The sequence below is a fragment of the Culex pipiens genome, chromosome 2, assembly GCF_016801865.2.
Source record: "Culex pipiens pallens isolate TS chromosome 2, TS_CPP_V2, whole genome shotgun sequence".
NCBI lineage: Eukaryota > Metazoa > Arthropoda > Insecta > Diptera > Culicidae > Culex > Culex pipiens.
This window is the reverse complement of record NC_068938.1, coordinates 32,062,075-32,078,791: the sequence shown is the minus strand read 5'-3', so window position 1 is coordinate 32,078,791 and position 16,717 is coordinate 32,062,075. Positions and strand designations below refer to the sequence as shown.

Below are 16,717 nucleotides of genomic sequence, written 5' to 3'. Positions count from 1 at the left end.
GAATAATTTCCCAAGACTAACTGCTCAAGGACTGTTGTGATACGAAAGAAGTTGCGACAGCGCGTGATTGCACAATATAAAATAATTCATTTTAAAATTATTTTTATTAATGTAAATGAAAAAATAAAACAGAAAACAAAGTATTTTTCCCATTTTTCATCATTTCATTCAGTGTTGGTTGTTTTTTTTCAGTAGTTTTCTTGTTTTGTTTTCTTTTACTATCTGTACGGCAATAAATGGTTTTATCAATTGTAATTGTGTTCACCATCTAAAAGTGTTTCATCAATCCGTTCACTGTATTCTTACCTATATAGTATATTTTATGTTTCATGCTTTTTTTTTTCTTCTTCTCACAATGAAACAAGATTTTTTAGTGTGACCTTTTTGTTCTAGAGTTTATATCATTATATCATTGTTTTTTATATAATGTACTATATTCATAGGTATTGTTTATCGATAAACATCGCTATAAGTTAGACGCAGAAGCATTGATTTTTTTGTTTACTCTTACTTTTTTCTCCCTCTTTCCGGGGTGGCCTTTTTATTCTAACTTCGAAAATTGGATGAAAGTTCTAATTTTTTGTTTGTTTTGTTAATAATTAAGTTAAATGACAGCATGAATTTATCGATCCCAAACATACAGAATTCTGCAGCAAAAAATGTTCACCTCTCGCGTCGTCCCCGAAACGTATAAAGGGTGTTGAGTAATGTTTTATTCATTATTTTTTACGTCTCACGTTACCAGTCGAAGGGGCTTTCTTCTCAGTAGTACGCACTTATCGCTCATTGTAAACCAGCCTGATCTGGTTCATTTCTTTACTTCATTGTGTTTAATGATGTCAGCATGTTTTGCTTTGTTTTCTTTCTGGTATTTTACTTCTCTACTATCACGATTGGTATTTTTTGTTTTTCTTTTTTTTGTTTACTCTTAGTTGTATATATACTAAATCATCGTTTCTTTACCATATTAGTAGTTGTATCTTTCTCTTGTTTCTACATTAGAATGCAAGTGTTTTTTTTCTTGTTTCCGTCGCCATATTGGTATCGATTTCTACAGTGTTTGCTCAGTTGGATAATCTTTCACAGAATCACACCAGCGCTCATTCTAATTCACTCTACAGTGCGCACTCATCCAAATCTCGCTCACGCTCACACGCGCTGTTTCTACAAGCCATGCATTTCTCTCGATTACACTACCAAACGCATTATCTCGAGCCTTTAGCGGTTCAGTATTTCGCAAATTTTAAGATGTAGGATGTTATTCGATTTGAAAACTAACATACTACCACATAGTACAGGGGTCATGGATTTGGAAAAAGGGTTACTATATCGGAAAGCAGAATGCTCTGTAACCAAAGTGGGTGTTACACTCCAAACAAATCGGGTGGTCTTGTCGTCACACCAATCTTTAGATGAATACACCAAAGGTTACAGATTTGTAATGCAACTAAAGTGCGAAAGTTTGTTTTATTTTCCTCAATTGACGTCTACGATGATGAGCTAGTCCGTAAACTAAGAAAGCTAATCTGTGTTGGACTATTGGATGATCTTCAACGGGCACGTACACACTTTCATCAGTCAGTAACATGCAGATTTAGGACTGTTTTGAATTATTCATTCGATGACTGGCTGGTAGAGGGGGCAGTAGTGTTCTATTGAAGTTCTAGTACAAATTGGTATAGGATATCCGGATCTTCACATCTTCATTTTGTGGCCGATCAAAGTACAGTTTTGTTTTTGTGTTTTAGCCTAAGATTAAATCGTTAGTTTTTGTTTTGTTTACTCTCTTGCTTTGTTTACTCGCTTAACTACGCTTAAAGGTTACGTTCTCTACGGTACCGTCACGCAAATTGGATGTGAATATAGATGAACAATACGGTCGCATTGTTTAGTTGTGTGTGTTTGTGTTAGGTTCTTTGTTTTGTATAAGTGAGGATGTGCTCATCGTCATTTCGGGTTCTTTTCTAATGTGTATTTTGTTTCATTTTTTTTCCAGGTTGAAGTGCTACATTTATGTATAATTAATTTTTGAATTAAGCAATAATTCCATTATATCTATACTTTCTTATAAATTGTGTTTTCCCCATCTGTCTGCGCTCTTCGAGGCCAACTTTTGCATTTACACATTCTGATGGCCCTTAAACAAATAATAATGCGTGTATGTATGTATGTGTGTGTGTTTTTGTGGGAGTTTGAGAGCTCTCTTACTACCTTTCCAATAATCCCGGCTTTACTGCGTGTATTTATGTCTGTAAATTTTCGCACTAACTAGTCTATGTATATATATATATATTCTGCGGCGATCCTTTGGCGCTGAGAGTACAAATTAAAAAAAATGTTGCCAACAAGGATCGCCCTTTCCGCGCAGTCCGCTTTAGCTTGCCTTACTCTCTTCCCGCGCTTGCATAACCGACAGTTCTCACGTATATAATATTAAAATTATATATGCAAATAATAAAAACTTAGGGAAAGAATTTAATATTATTCAATATTTCGTGAGTCTAGGTTCTGGCCGCGCAAGCGGATCGACGAGCGCCGCTCGGGCGTGTCGTGCCTCGAGAAGGTCGGTTCCGGGTTTGCACTGCCGGCGTTGTTGTTGTGTGGCGGCTGCTGCTGCTGCTGCACGGGTTGTCCTCCGGGTCCCACCGGAACCTGCTGGCCGTCGACGCCCGGTGGCCGCGACTGCGCCATCATCTGGACCAGCCTAGTGGCGAGCTGTTTGCAGGAATCGTTCTTCGCGAGCGAGGCCGTCGTTCCGGTGACGGTCGTGACCACTCCGCCTCCGGCCGTCGCTACCATGCTGGTGCCGATCGCTCCCGGATCTCCCGGCTGGACGACGGCGCCCGTTTTGTTCCGCTCGGTTGCGTTGTTGTGGCGCGAGGAACCTCCAAACTTCAGCATGTTCCAGTCGAACACGTAATCGTAGGTGTAACCCTGTCGTGCAAACAGCGTTCGGAACACTTTCCGCAGATAGCAGTAGTCCGGACGCTGCGTAAAGTCCAGCTGGCGGCAGTACGACAGGTACGAGGCGAATTCTGGCGGGAAGCCTTTGCACAACTCCTCGATAGGCGTCGACAGCTTCTTCTCGGAAATGCGCTCGTACTTCTGGCGCTTGTTGGCCGCTTTCAGTCCTTGCCAGGGCAGCGTTCCCAGATTGAAGTACATCAGCACGTAGCCCAGCGATTCCAGGTCGTCACGACGGCTCTGCTCGATGCCCAAATGTGTGTTGATCGAGGCGTAACGGGCCGTTCCGGTGAGGTTCTTATTTTCCCGGTACGGAATGTGCGCCATCGTCTTCGAGTCCTTGTACTTTTTGGCCAGGCCAAAATCGATTATGTACACCAGGTTGCCCTTCTTCCCCAGCCCCATCAAGAAGTTGTCCGGTTTGATGTCACGGTGGATAAAGCTTCTCGAGTGTATGAAATCGATACGGGAAATCATCTGGTCTGCCAGCAGCAACACCGTCTTCAGTGTGAACCGTCTTGAGCAAAAGTTGAACAAATCTTCCAGCGACGGACCGAGCAGCTCCATTACCATCACGTTGTAGTCTCCCTCGGAGCCGCACCACTTGATCGTCGGAATGCCGACGGCGCCCTGCAACATCCGGTAGAACTTGCTTTCGATGTGGAGCTGTGGGTGCTTCGTTTTGATACATTCCAACTTGATGGCGACCTCCTCGCCGGTGGAGATGTTGGTGCCCAGGTAGATGTCACCGAACGAGCCGGACCCGATCTTGCGACCGAGCCGGTACTTGTTACCAACGCGCAGTTCCATCGTGTGTCTGTCTGTGGGCGGGGGGTTCTACTTGATCAAGCTTCTTTCAACCGTGTCTCCGGTGCCAATCTCCTGCAGGATGTACTGAAAAAGATGGAGAAAAGTTTTGGGGGTCAGATGGAGTTACATTTTAGGAGCATGACCATTTCAGAAGAATCTTAACCTTCTACAACAAAAATACGCCAAAAGTAAATTTTTCTGCTATTTTTTTTAATCTTAAAAAAGCAGTGGAAAAAAGAACCATTAATTTTAAGGATTTTTTCTTTGGGTTAGAAGTGTAACTTGTTCTATGTGACTTCATCATTGCTGGGGTCAACTTTGGCTGTGTTTTTCACTAGCATTTCCTTTTTTTTTGTTAAACTAAGTAGGTATGTAGTAATTTTGTATATGCCCAGACAATGTTTCTACGCGAGTTGACTCTCATCATCCAACGTGATCGTTTGACCTTTTTCGTTCTCCTCAATAGGGGGTGCTGTGTTCTATCCCTCGCTTGTTCCAGAACAAAATCCACGATAAAGCTGTCAGACCAAAGCGTAAAAAGTAAACAATCTTGGTTTTTGACGTAGGTGCAAACGGATCAAAAGAAATAAGAAAATTGGAAAAAAAAACATTTCTTTTACCGGTTTTTAAGTTTCAAAATAATGTGTATGCCGGAAAATGATCAAAAAATTCGGCGTCCTGTACGCAAACTGTTAAATAAGTAGTTGAGAGCCTTATTCGTCCACTTTATTTTTCGATCGCGTTATCGGTGTTTACCTGAATAATCTTGAAATTTACTTAAGGAGCTATTAGACTATGGCAAACAAACAAACAAACTCGCACTTTTTTGTGTTTGACAGTTTGCCAAATTCGCAAACTTATTTGCGGCAAACAAAGCCAAATGAATGCAGCGAGGTTCGATAACGATAACGATAGTTCTATCGTTATCGTTATTCCGATAATTTTTCGGCGATAACCGACGATAACATATATTTAATATACAGTCCAGACTCGATTATCCGAAGGTTTGTATGGGACTTCGAATAATCGAATCACGAACATTTTTTTTATCTTTTTCTTGTTTTAAACATCAAATTCGAGTTCTGCAACCCCATTTTAGTAATTTTAGCATTTTTTTCAATATTTCAACACCGTCATATTGGCCGCCATCTTGGATTTAAAAGTTTTAAATTACTTTAACATAGTTTAGGGGTCATACTTAAGCTCGACAATAAAAAATTAGGCAGCAAAAAAAATCGTGATTCGATTATCCGAAGTGAAATTTTACCTGTATTTCTAAAATAGAATAAATCCAACCAAATTATGTTGAATTTTCAAGCTTACCTTTAAAACATATTTTCTGATAATATTATTAATAATATGTTAGGTTTTCAAGCATAAATATAAAAAAAAAAACACAAAATACCGTATTTTCTCGAATTTTTTTTATTTGCTTTATGGATATCAAACGATTTGAAATTTTGCATGCATTTTTACTGTTTAAGAGTTTTTTGAATGAAATACTAAATTTTCCACAAAATACCGTATTTTTTTGAAGTACTAAAATTTTCATAATTTTCAATATGGGTATTAAACGAAGCGAAATTTTACCTGCATTTTCACTATTTTAGAGTTTTTTTTTTTAATTAAAAACTCAAAAAATTCTAAATCAGTGAACACAAGCAAATTTTCGAATCGGCTGACACCCATATTGCAAATTATAAAAATTTGACAAATTTCGAAAAATATACGGTGTTTGTGAAAATTATAATATTTCATTCAAAAAACCCTAAAACTTTGAAAATGCATGCAAAATTTTGAATCGTTCGATACCCAGATTGCGAATTATAAAAATTTGAGTCTCTCAAAAGTGTAGTGAACATGAGCTGCTGGATCAAGTTTAATTGTGTAGTTCGGAGTTTTTGCCTTCCTCACCTTGCTGAGGGAAGGCTATAAAATCACTCGAAAAATGAACTTTTTAGTTAGACCTCCTAGACCTACCTTCATTTGTACTTATCGACTCAGAATCACAAGCTGAGCAAATGTCTGTGTGTTTGGCTGTATGTAGACATGTGTACCAAATCAATGTCACTGGAATATCTCGTCACTGGCTGAGCCGATTTTGACCGTATTAGCCTCATTCGATTCGTCTTGGGGTCCTATAAGTCCCTATTGGAATTTATAAGATTTAGTAAAGCACATCAAAAGTTATGCTTAAAAAACTGCTGCATATGAAATTCACAATTTGCAAAAAAGGGTGGGTTTTGCATGAAAACCTGCCATATTGTATATTTTTAGAAAGGTTCTGAAATGACCATTCTTGTGGATTAAGATTTTTCAAGATCTGACTTACCTATCTAAAATTACAAGCAGTTTAAAAAATGGTCTGAATTTACATAACCTCAAATGGTCGGGGATGCCATTTTCCTCAAAGCCGATGTCTGTATAATCTTGACAAAAAGTCTGTAGGTAGTCTGTTTTTTTACTAATCACCATTTTTATACCTCTTAGAGCAACCTTACCAGCGTGAGTATTAGGCAGGTTTTAAGGTTTTGTAACGCGTGATAGTAACTTTGCTCCCACACCGGTCGTTGCCAAATGCGTTGCTAAACTAAAACGTAATGCCTCGGTTGGGAGCGAGTTACCATATTTGGCAACACGCTAGCAACGCAACTAAAACTTTGAACTGTCAAAGTTCAAAACAAACTAGATAGAGTTTGGCTTGATTTTTTTCGGGTTTTGTCGGTGATTGCGGATTGAAGTGTTCCGGCGGAAAAATATTACTTGGTTCGACGGAATATGCAGTTTGAATTGTCCGCGCGTGACTTCGGTGGCCCCAGCTTTTGGAACCAACAGGATGAGGTGGAATAAGCAGCTATTGTGAACCGGCCGCAGCGGATTCACCTGACAGGGCACTTCCGTGTTTTCAAATCACGCAGCGAGTTGAACACAATAACGGCCACGCAGCGCAGAATGAAGGACCGCAGAGGTGGGGTACGTACGCCGACGAAAACATCTGGAGGTACGGCGGTCGGGACCGATACTGGCCGCAACGTTAGAGTTTGCTCCGACCGGAGCAGATTTGTGACGAATGCCATCTTGGACGTGAAACGCGAGTTTGCTTCCAGATTCCAGATCGTTCCAGATTTCTATGACCCAGAAATGTTTTTGGCTGCCAAAATTCGGAATCTTGACCGATTTTGGATGTCTTGGCCGCAAATGAAAGGTTAGAACGTCTCCTTTGCGATTCCGACTGGCAGAACCGTTTTTGGGCACTGTGGCCACCGGGAACCTGCTACAACCGAAAAAAATCCTTTTTGTGGCCCCGACTTTGAGGACCTGTATCTCCGGAACGATAACACATAGCGGGTTGCTTCCAGTTGCATTTGACGGGTAATAACCTCAACTTTAAGCTCTCGTAGAGATGATTTGTCAAAAGCGGACACCGGTTCCGTTAACCCGTAACATCCGAAAAACATGATTTTTACAGCTTTTGTTATAAAATCAACACATTAGTAATTTTTTTCAACCGGATTTTTTGTAAATTATTACATACGTACACAACATACTACCCCTGACTGTTTGGGATCGTTCCGGCCAACTGTGGCCAATCCGGAACCGGTTCCAGGGTACCACCAAAACGGTTCCAATAATGGTATCGCTAGAAACCCATCATGTTGCATATCAAACTTCATGAAATTGAAAATAATGACCAACCTGGTTACACCGGAAGCGGTTACCAGTGGCCAGTGGGGGACACTTCCGGAGTATGCAAAGAACCCTACCATGCGACGTATCAAACTTCATGCAATTGAAAATTATGACCATCTAATGTCATGCCGCTATCCTCTGACCCAACCTGTTCACGCCGGAACCGGTTACCGGTGGCCACGGGGGGACACTTCCGGAGTATGCAGGGAAGCATATCATGCGACTTATCAAACTTCATGAAATTGAAAATTACGATCATCTGAGGTCATGCCGATATCCTATGACCCAACCTGGTCACGCCGGAATCGGTTACCGGTGGCCACTGGGGGACACTTCCTGAGTATGCAGGGAAGCAAATCATGCGACATATCAAACTTCATGAAATAGCAAATAATGACCATCTAAGGTCATGCCGCTATCCTGTGACCCAGCCTGGTTACGCTGGAACCAGTTGCCGCTGGCCACTGGGAGACAATTCCGGAGTATGCAAGGAAGCATATCATGTGACATATCAAACTTCATGAAATTGCAAATTATGACCACCAAAGGTCTTGCCCACGTCCAAGCTTCCCTGCACCGTGCGGTACACGCGGTTCACTTGTACCTCGGTTTTGCTTTGCGCCTGCTTTGTTCGGTTTACACCCGTACCCGACTCTCTCGAGCCGAGGGTATTTTGGTTCAACGTACCAGCGCACCACGACAATCTCGGCTCGTCGCCTCGGTTGTGTGTCTGGCACTCACCCGAGGCATGAACCCAACGTATGAACCAAGGTGCTTCACTCGGCACGAGCCGAGGTACGTGCCGTGGTACGCGCTGGTGGTACAAAGCGGTTTCAATACCACGGCGCGTACCACGGCACGCTGGGTTCATGCCTCGGGTGAGTGCCAGACACACAACCGAGGCGACGAGCCGAGATTGTCGTGGTGCGCTGGTACGATGAACCGAAATACCAACACACAATGGGATCAGGCTCGTACCGAAGCTAAAAAACCAAACCCGCTGTGTGCGTTGGCACTGGCGCATGGGAAGCTTGCCCACGTCTTTTAATCCAACCTGGCCACTGGGAGACAATTGCTGATGGCGATGTCCTCCGTCCCATCCTGATTAATTGGAACCGAAAATGGGTTGGGAATGGAGGAAATTTGTGGAATATGCAAAGAACCAAGTTTGAAGTTTCTTCTCGAACCTAAGATTTAAAAGGTTTCAATGGGAAGAGCTCCAAATCCTTCTTATTTTCCAAGGAACCTTCCATCCCAGGGTTCGGACTGACGACCTTTGGATTGGGAGTCCAACCGCCGCCAGGGACTCCACCGGAGGAGGCTTGGTTTGGAGTGTTGTTTGTACTTATAGCAGGGAGAAAACTCCTACATCTGGAATGATCAAATGACCGTACAACAACTGAGGCTGGAACCGACGTTCTACTTCCCCATCCGATAGAAGGTGTGATGACACATTACTCGTCTTAAGAAATGTGAACGGGGTCGGGGACTGGGATCGAACCCAGGCCGGCTGGGTGAGAGCAATCACACTAGCAGCTACACAACCGAGCCCGATTACCATTCCGGAACCATTTCATTGATGGCGGTTTGAATTTTCTGTAGTAGATAAATTTAGTTGAACCTTCCAAAATTACCTAACTTACAGACCCTCCGGAAGTGTCCCCCAGTGGCAACCCGTATCCGGTTCCGGAGTGACCAAGTTGGGTCATAGGATATCGGTATGACCTTAGATGCTGATAATTTTTAATTTCATGATGTTTGATACGTCGCGTGATATGTTTCCTTGAATTCTCCGGAAGTGTCCCCCACTGGCCACCGGTAACCGGTTACGGAGTGACCAGGTTGAGTCAGAGGATATCGTCATGACCTTAGATGGTCATAATTTTCAATTTCATGAAGTTTGATATGCAACATGATGGGTTTCTAGCGATACCATTATTGGAACCGTTTTGGTGGTACCCTGGAACCGGTTCCGGATTGGCCACAGTTGGCCGGAACGATCCCAAACAGTCAGGGGTAGTATGTAGTGTACGTATGTAATAATTTACAAAAAATCCGGTTGAAAAAATGTACTAATGTGTTGATTTTATAACAAAATCTGTAAAAATCATGTTTTTCGGATGTTCCGGGTTAACGGAACCGGTGTCCACTTTTGACAAATCATCTCTACGGGAGCATAAAGTTGAGGTTATAACCCGTCAAATGCAACTGGAAGCAACCCGCTATGTGTTATCGTTCCGGAGATACAGGTCCTCAAAGTCGGGGCCTCAAAAAGGACTTTTTTCGGTTGTAGCAGGTTCCCGGTGGCCACAGTGCCCAAAACCGGTTCTGCCAGTCGGAATCGCAAAGTAGACATTCTAACATTTTATTTTCGTGATCAAATATATGGGAAAACTTTTATTAAAATCACCAAACAAAATAATTCAGTAACCACCGGTAAGGTTGCCGGGTAGTAAATTGACAACCTAATTTGGCAACGACCGGTGTGCGAGTGGGTGACTAAACTAAAATAGAAGCGTTACGGGTTAATAAAATAGCAACAATTTCCGCAACGCACCGGTAATGATGCTCTTAGGTACTGCGATCACGTTAGGGGAGATCCATAAACCATGTGGACAATTTAGGGGGGTTGGAATCACTCTATAAATGAGAGGAAGGCACCAACCACCTAAAGGTGGATTAAGTTACGTTTTTTTTTTTTTGCTAAAATCTCTGGTGATAAGTAAACCAACTTGGTTTTGAAGTGAATCAGAGTAAAAAATGTTCACTTTATAAAACACAAAGTTCCACAACTACGAAAAACTAACGAAAAAGGAAAGGGCACAATTTGTGTGATTTGGGGTAAACATTTCTATGTGCCCTAACATATTTTTTATTTTTTTCAATAGCCAATTGTTTGATCCTTGGAGGGCATGTAGGGCGTATTCTAATGAATGGAATAGTGTAATAATAATGTTTACATTTTGGTTTTATGCCCTAATGACATTTTTGGCTCGACTTCATAAGAGGACAGACAACTTTCGCACAAATCTATAAGAAAATCTTGAAAACCAACCTCATCGCTGAGCTTCTGCCCAAATGCAATTCACATGATTTTGTCAAAAAGAACACAGCGTGACGGTTATCGGATCACAACACATTTGCCTCTCTGTTACGTTTTGTTGACTCACTTTAAACAAGCAATCTAATTAGTTACAAATTGAGCGAAATTCTACCTTCATCACTGTCCGAAAATTTACATCGTAATCCAATAAAACGATACGCATACGCACGCCCGGAGGTCAACATCACTGGCGCAGCAATACCGTGAGGCGCCACCGGATTCCCGGGAAACCATGGCTCGCTAGTTTTTCCGCACAATGAGTCTGACTCAGCCAGCACTTCTTTTGATGATTAATTGAGTGCACGCTGAATCTGAACCGAAGTTTGCGGATGTTCCCAAATTCCTTCAAAATACACAGTCGTCACAGATTTTCCCGGCCAGTAATTCTAGAGTGTGTGTCTCAGTTCACTCTGCAATCAATTCGCCCAAAAGTAACAATCAGCAAGCGCAGCAAACCCTAATAAAGGACAGCCCGTGCAGACACATTCGCGCGGCTCGTATGTGTGTGCAGCCGAACAGGCGACACTCGCGCGCGACTCCAAGGAGCCCGCCGCCCCGCCGAAATCATAATAACAACCCCCCTCCTCTCCCGAACCCTTTTCGGGGGGGCACTGAAGGCTCGACCGCACTTACCTCGATCCCGTCCGCGTTCTGCGCGACAGAGATGTTTTCACTGCTCGAGGTTATTTTGTTGGCAGCGAGCAGTGTTTTGGTGGTGCTTCTTCACCTGAGCTTACGCACCCGGGATGGCCAGGTTCCTTGTTGCTTTTTCGCGTTCGTTTCCTTGGCTGCGGAGAAATTGTGTGGCTCTTTGTAGGGCTGTTTTTTCCAACTCTTTTTTTTCTGTTGTTGTTGTAGGTTCAACTCGTCCGTCTCCTCCGGTTCCAGCTGCTTCTGGTGCCGCTGCCCCCTTTCGACTCTCGGGGTGGCCACTTACACAAACGCTTCGCACACACACGCACACGCACACACAGACTGTGAGTTCGTACGAAGAAGGAAGGAAAAAATCATCCAACCTCCAACTATAAAAGCTACAGCCCCAGTTTCGGATGGCCTCCGTTGTTCAATGGTTGTCGATTTTCAGCATAAATTTCGCTGCTTTCAGCACACACTTCACACCACACTCCACACACTGCTGCTGTCGATAGCAATTTTGGCTTTTGATTTTTCTGCTGCTGTTGGCTGTGATGCGCGAAGGCAATTTCAATTTCAAAGTTGCTGCTGACTGGCGTTGAAAATCTTCGCCCCGTCGACCCGTCTCTTCGCTCTCGGTCTATTTCTCGGACGGACGGTCTTGTACCCCTGAGTTGCGACGACGACGACGACTGGATGATGACGACGGGCCCGCACACACAAACAGCGATTCCGATGGGTATGCGAGAGAGAGTGTGTGAGAAACGCGTAGAGAGGAGGCGCGCGTACGGTTTTCCTTTTTGGTGTTCCAACACACCACGACGACGACCCTGCAACTCTACTGCTGCTGCTGCTGTTGCTCACAAAGAGGGTCTGTGGAAGGAAAAATGTGCGGAAAAATAAGAAGATAGGAATGTAAATATTGGGATGACATGGGATAGTTTTGGAAAACAAAATAAGAATTTGTTTTTGGATTATTTCGTTATAAAATAAATGTAATTTAAAGTTTATGAAAAATCTGCTGCGATGATCTCTTAATCTGCATTTAGTTTTGAAAATCCGTGCCATCGCCGAACGAAAAGCTCTAAGGTGTAAATCCCTAAATATAAGTCATTAAGACAGAACTAACTCAAAAATATCGTAAAATTTATTCAAGATTACCATCTTGTTTCTGAAAAAAACGTTACTTAATCTACCGTAAGGTGATTGATCATCAATCTTGGATTAGTTTTCAAAAGGACATAAGAGCCATTGGTAAACAAAGCCCTTTCTGCATCGGTATTGTACCTACTTACGAAAAATCAATTTCCGAAAGACTTGAGAATGTTCATATACACTGCCCATGTTCGCATAAATGTCCCATATGCAAAAACAGAAAGTTGAGAAAAACGCATTTGAAGTTTGTCCCATACATAAGGCTACGTGTTATATTTTTGCGAAAAACTGGATTTCCTCCTGATTTCTAGAACAAAATACTGGATTTTATAGAAAAAATAAAAAGATCAAAAATATTCTTTTTTAAATTTTTTGAAAGTTAAAATTAAACAGATTAAAAATGTTTATTCAAAAACATTAAACAACAATTATTAATTATAAAAAATTGAGAAATCAACATTTATTTTTTTCCAAAAAATCAGAAAATTAGAAATACATAAATTTTAAAACTAGACAAACTAAAATTATAAAATTATGAAATTATAAATTATGTAATAATGAAATAAGGAAATTAAGAAATTAGGATATTATGAAATTATGTAATAATGAGATAAAAGAATTAGGAAATTTGGAAGTTATGAAATTGAGAAATTTAGGAAATTAGAAAATTAGGATATTAGAACATAAGGAAATCAGATAAGTTAGGGAAGTTAGGAAATTAGGAAGTTAGAAAATTTGGAAATTTGGTAATTAGGAAAATAAGAAATTAGGAAATTAGAAAATTTGGAAATTAGGATGTTAGGAAATAGAGAAATTTAGGAAATTAGAAAATCAGGAAATTAGGCAATCAGAAAATTAGGAAGTTAGGAAATTTGGTTATTAGGAAATAAGGAAATTAGGGAATTAAGAAATTAGGATGTTAAGAAATTTGCAAGGAAATTTGGTAATTAGGTAATAAGGAAATTAAGAAATGAGGAAATCTAGAGTTTTTTTTAATGGGTCCTATAAACATATGAAAGACAATAGTTTATAGGACCTTTTTTTATAGCATAGCATTGGTGTCTACCCGTAGTTGCTACTCTGTTATTGATCAGGACCTCCAAGAATTGCTCCATGGACCACAGATGAAGAGTAGGAACCAATCATCACCACTTCGCAACTTTCAAATGTCCCTATCATGCTAGCCAATCACAGCGCCGGCCACGACCAGTGGTAAGACACGGGGAAGTGGATAGGAATTTTAGTCCGATACTTGAGTGATGAAGACCGCTAAATCGGCTGCGTCTTCGACAAAGTATCACGTGAGGTTTGAGGGTATTAGTAAGATGGGTGTGAAGCCAGGATTCACCGTGGTAAGTGATGCGGCCGGTCAAATCTATTTATAGTCCTTAATTCTTCGTATGTTCTTGAATTCATTTTGGAAGCTTTCCAATTCGGTTCACCAAGCTATTTGTGGTGAATTCTGGTCGTGTTGAAAGTTCAATATTCGCCTAACAATTATGCAACCAGTAAGTAGTGTCCTTGAATTCAACTTGCATTCAATATTGCATTTACTGTTCTTAGGTACACGATTCCAGTCAAGTTTCTTCGATTCTTATAGCATTCCTAATCCTTCTAGTCAATGGTCTGGTGGTTAGCATTTTTGTCTGCTGACCCAAAGCACGGAGGATCGAACCCCGCCGCGAGCTAATGTATTTTTTGTTCATATTCAAGTGTTCAGAATTCCTTCTTTCCATAATTTCTCGATAGGAGCAGATGGGAATCGAACCTAGAACCTTCCGCTTACAAAGCGAACAGCGTAACCATTCAGCCACGCCTACCCCTTAGTTTATAGGACCTTTTTTTTATAAAAAAAAACTCTAAAAATTAGGAAATTAGGAGATTAGGAAATTAGGAAGTTATGAAATTTGGAAATTAGGATATTATAGGCTGGTACAAATGTTTAAAAGTTTTTCTTAAGTTCTTAAATTCATAAATTCTTAAATTTTTTAAATTCCTGAATTTTATTGTTTTTTGTAATTTTTAAATTCTTAAATTTTGAAATTTCTGAACTCCACATCCAATTCTAAAATTTTGAGTTTTTTTTGAATTTTTGAAAAATTAGAGTTTTTGAATGTTAGAATTTTGGGTTTTTCGTAAATATGTGTTTTCGAATTTCTATGTTTCAGATCTTTTAAACTTTTGAAATTTTGACTTGTACTTTCTGAAATTTTTCCTGTTTCGAATTTTTAACTTTTTGATCTATTGAATTTATAAATTCTTTATTCTCGAATTTACTTCATACCTTTTTTTTGTGTTATTTGATATTTCTGAAATGTTTGTTTTTCCATATTGTCGAATTTTTATTTTTGAATCATTTGTATTGTCGAATATCAGATTATTATTGAATTTTTCAGTAAGAAAATAGATATTTGTATGATTATTGCCTTCATTGACGCAACATTGATTAAAATCAACATTTTATCTTTTTTTAGTTTGAGAGCTATTTTGAATGTAAATATCAATGGTTTCAAAAGATAACCTAAAATATGTCAATTCAATTTCGCTTAAAATTTATCATTAGATCATTATATAAATAAACTTGGCAAAATAAAATGTAATAAAAAAATTGAAAAATTAAAAACAGGAGAAAACAAAAGTTGTTTTAAATCGCAAACAAACATTTCCAAATTTCTTTGATTTCTCGTATTCACTTTCGAAATTTATTTTTCTCATATTTCCCATTTTAGTTTACAATCAGTTCTGAGACTTTGCTTGTGCATAACAAAATTTGATGCAACTTGGGGAGATGTTAGTATCAAGACTTGAAAAGGGATCATCACTGCTTGGGACGTAAGATTCAAGTACCTAGAATGTCACGCCGAGGGCATGCGATGGTGATGGCTTTACTTTACTTTACTTAGAAAATTGCACTTAGCTTAGGAATTTGAATGAATGGAAATGAATCTAATCTTCTACAATGAAAAAGTAATCTAGTTAGAAACTTGACGTATGGATTGGAAAATTTCAAAATCTGCAGCAAGATGGCGCTTTCATAACAAACAACTGCATAGCAACGTATATAAGCCCAGCAAGTTTACTAAGTTGATTGTAGATCACGGCTTTCAATAGGGCGAATCTGTAGATATAAACAAACAGTCTATCTCACTTGATATAGTGACAGTTCACTTTGAGTTAGAAAGGGATAGGCTGCTTTTTTACATCACGGATTCGCCCTGTTAAAAAGTTAATACCGTTAATACGGTATTTACTTTACTTAACTGAACTTAAGCTAAGTGAAACTTGTTGAAATTCCAAACTTGAGAAACCCGTTCTTCAATCTTCAAAAACCAAAACAAAAATTCCGTTCCCAGCCCCACCGTGTTTTCCTCGACACGACAAGTGCGCACTTGCGCAAGTATGCGTGCCGCCTCCCCCTGTCAGTGTGTGCGTGTGTTGTAGGGGGGAAACATGATGGCTGACTTTGCCGTTCGCCGTCTCTTTCTTTTCTCCACTTTCTCTCTCTCTCTCTCTCGCACAACTTGAAAGACGACGACGATGGCGAACGAAAAAGAAGGCCCTCTTTTTGCTGAAATGGCCACTGAAGACCCGCACAAAAAATCGAATTTTTCCAGCTCACCTCGACGGCCACCGGTCCAGTTCCAGGCGAATCACACGGCACACAAGCACACGCATCCGGTTACGACCATGCCGGACACTTTCGGACGAGATTTACTGGCGAAAAGCGACACTTTCCGAGGAGGTTGGAGCAGAGAGAAACCACGAGCCACACACAAAAAACCCCAATCGAAAAACACGAGCTGGGCCTGCTACGATGAGTTGAGTTGAGTGTGCGAGTTGGATGGCGACGACGGCGACGGCGACGGGACAGCGATTTTGGTAACCTCTTTCTCGTCTGGCAATTCGTTGGTAACCGCCACGCACACCACCACAGGACAGGGCTGCCAGCTCAGCTGTCAAGCGGTTCAAGATGATGGAGGTGAGCATGGACAAAGTTATTTGTCAAAAAATTCTGAATTTAATAATTTTTAAGTTTTCGAAATTCCAGAGTTTTTTTTAAAGGTCCAATAAACTATTGTCTTTTATATGTTTATAGGACCTATTCATAAAAAACTCTAGAATTGTTTAAATCTACACTCAAAGAAAAAATACTGTAAATTTAAAAAGATCGTTCGTTGGATTAAAATTTCGCGTTGGTGAATATTCGTAGAAAGTTCAAACATTTTAATTTATATGATATATGATTTTATTTTAATATGACTAAATTAATGAATTTTAGAATTAAAGATTTTAAATTTATTAATTTTTAAAATTTGATTCTTTATTTTTTTGAATCAATATCATTTTTTTTACTGTCGCTCT

At 40.3% G+C, this 16,717-nt stretch overlaps 1 protein-coding gene across 2 annotated transcripts; it reads right to left on the bottom strand.

Moving 5' to 3' along the window:
• Window positions 1–1,791: 1,791 nt before the first annotated feature.
• On the bottom strand, window positions 1,792–16,197 carry LOC120426886 (casein kinase I). Of its 2 annotated transcripts, XM_039591690.2 has the most exons (3): window positions 15,975–16,196; window positions 11,201–12,073; window positions 1,792–3,858 (listed from the first exon to the last, which is right to left on the bottom strand). In XM_039591690.2, exon 3 carries the CDS (start codon window positions 3,772–3,774, stop codon window positions 2,482–2,484), a length of 1,293 nt encoding a protein of 430 aa, XP_039447624.1. In that variant the 5' UTR covers window positions 3,775–3,858; window positions 11,201–12,073; window positions 15,975–16,196; the 3' UTR covers window positions 1,792–2,481. The 2 variants fall into 2 exon arrangements, with proteins under 2 accessions (XP_039447624.1, XP_039447625.1); XM_039591691.2 differs by lacking the exon at window positions 11,201–12,073 and having other exon boundaries at window positions 15,975–16,197.
• Window positions 16,198–16,717: the final 520 nt, after the last annotated feature.

Excerpts from the sequence above, each read along its gene's own strand:
- LOC120426886 (XM_039591691.2), bottom strand. The coding sequence starts at position 3,774 with ATGGAACTGCGCGTTGGTAACAAGTACCGGCTCGGTCGCAAGATCGGG.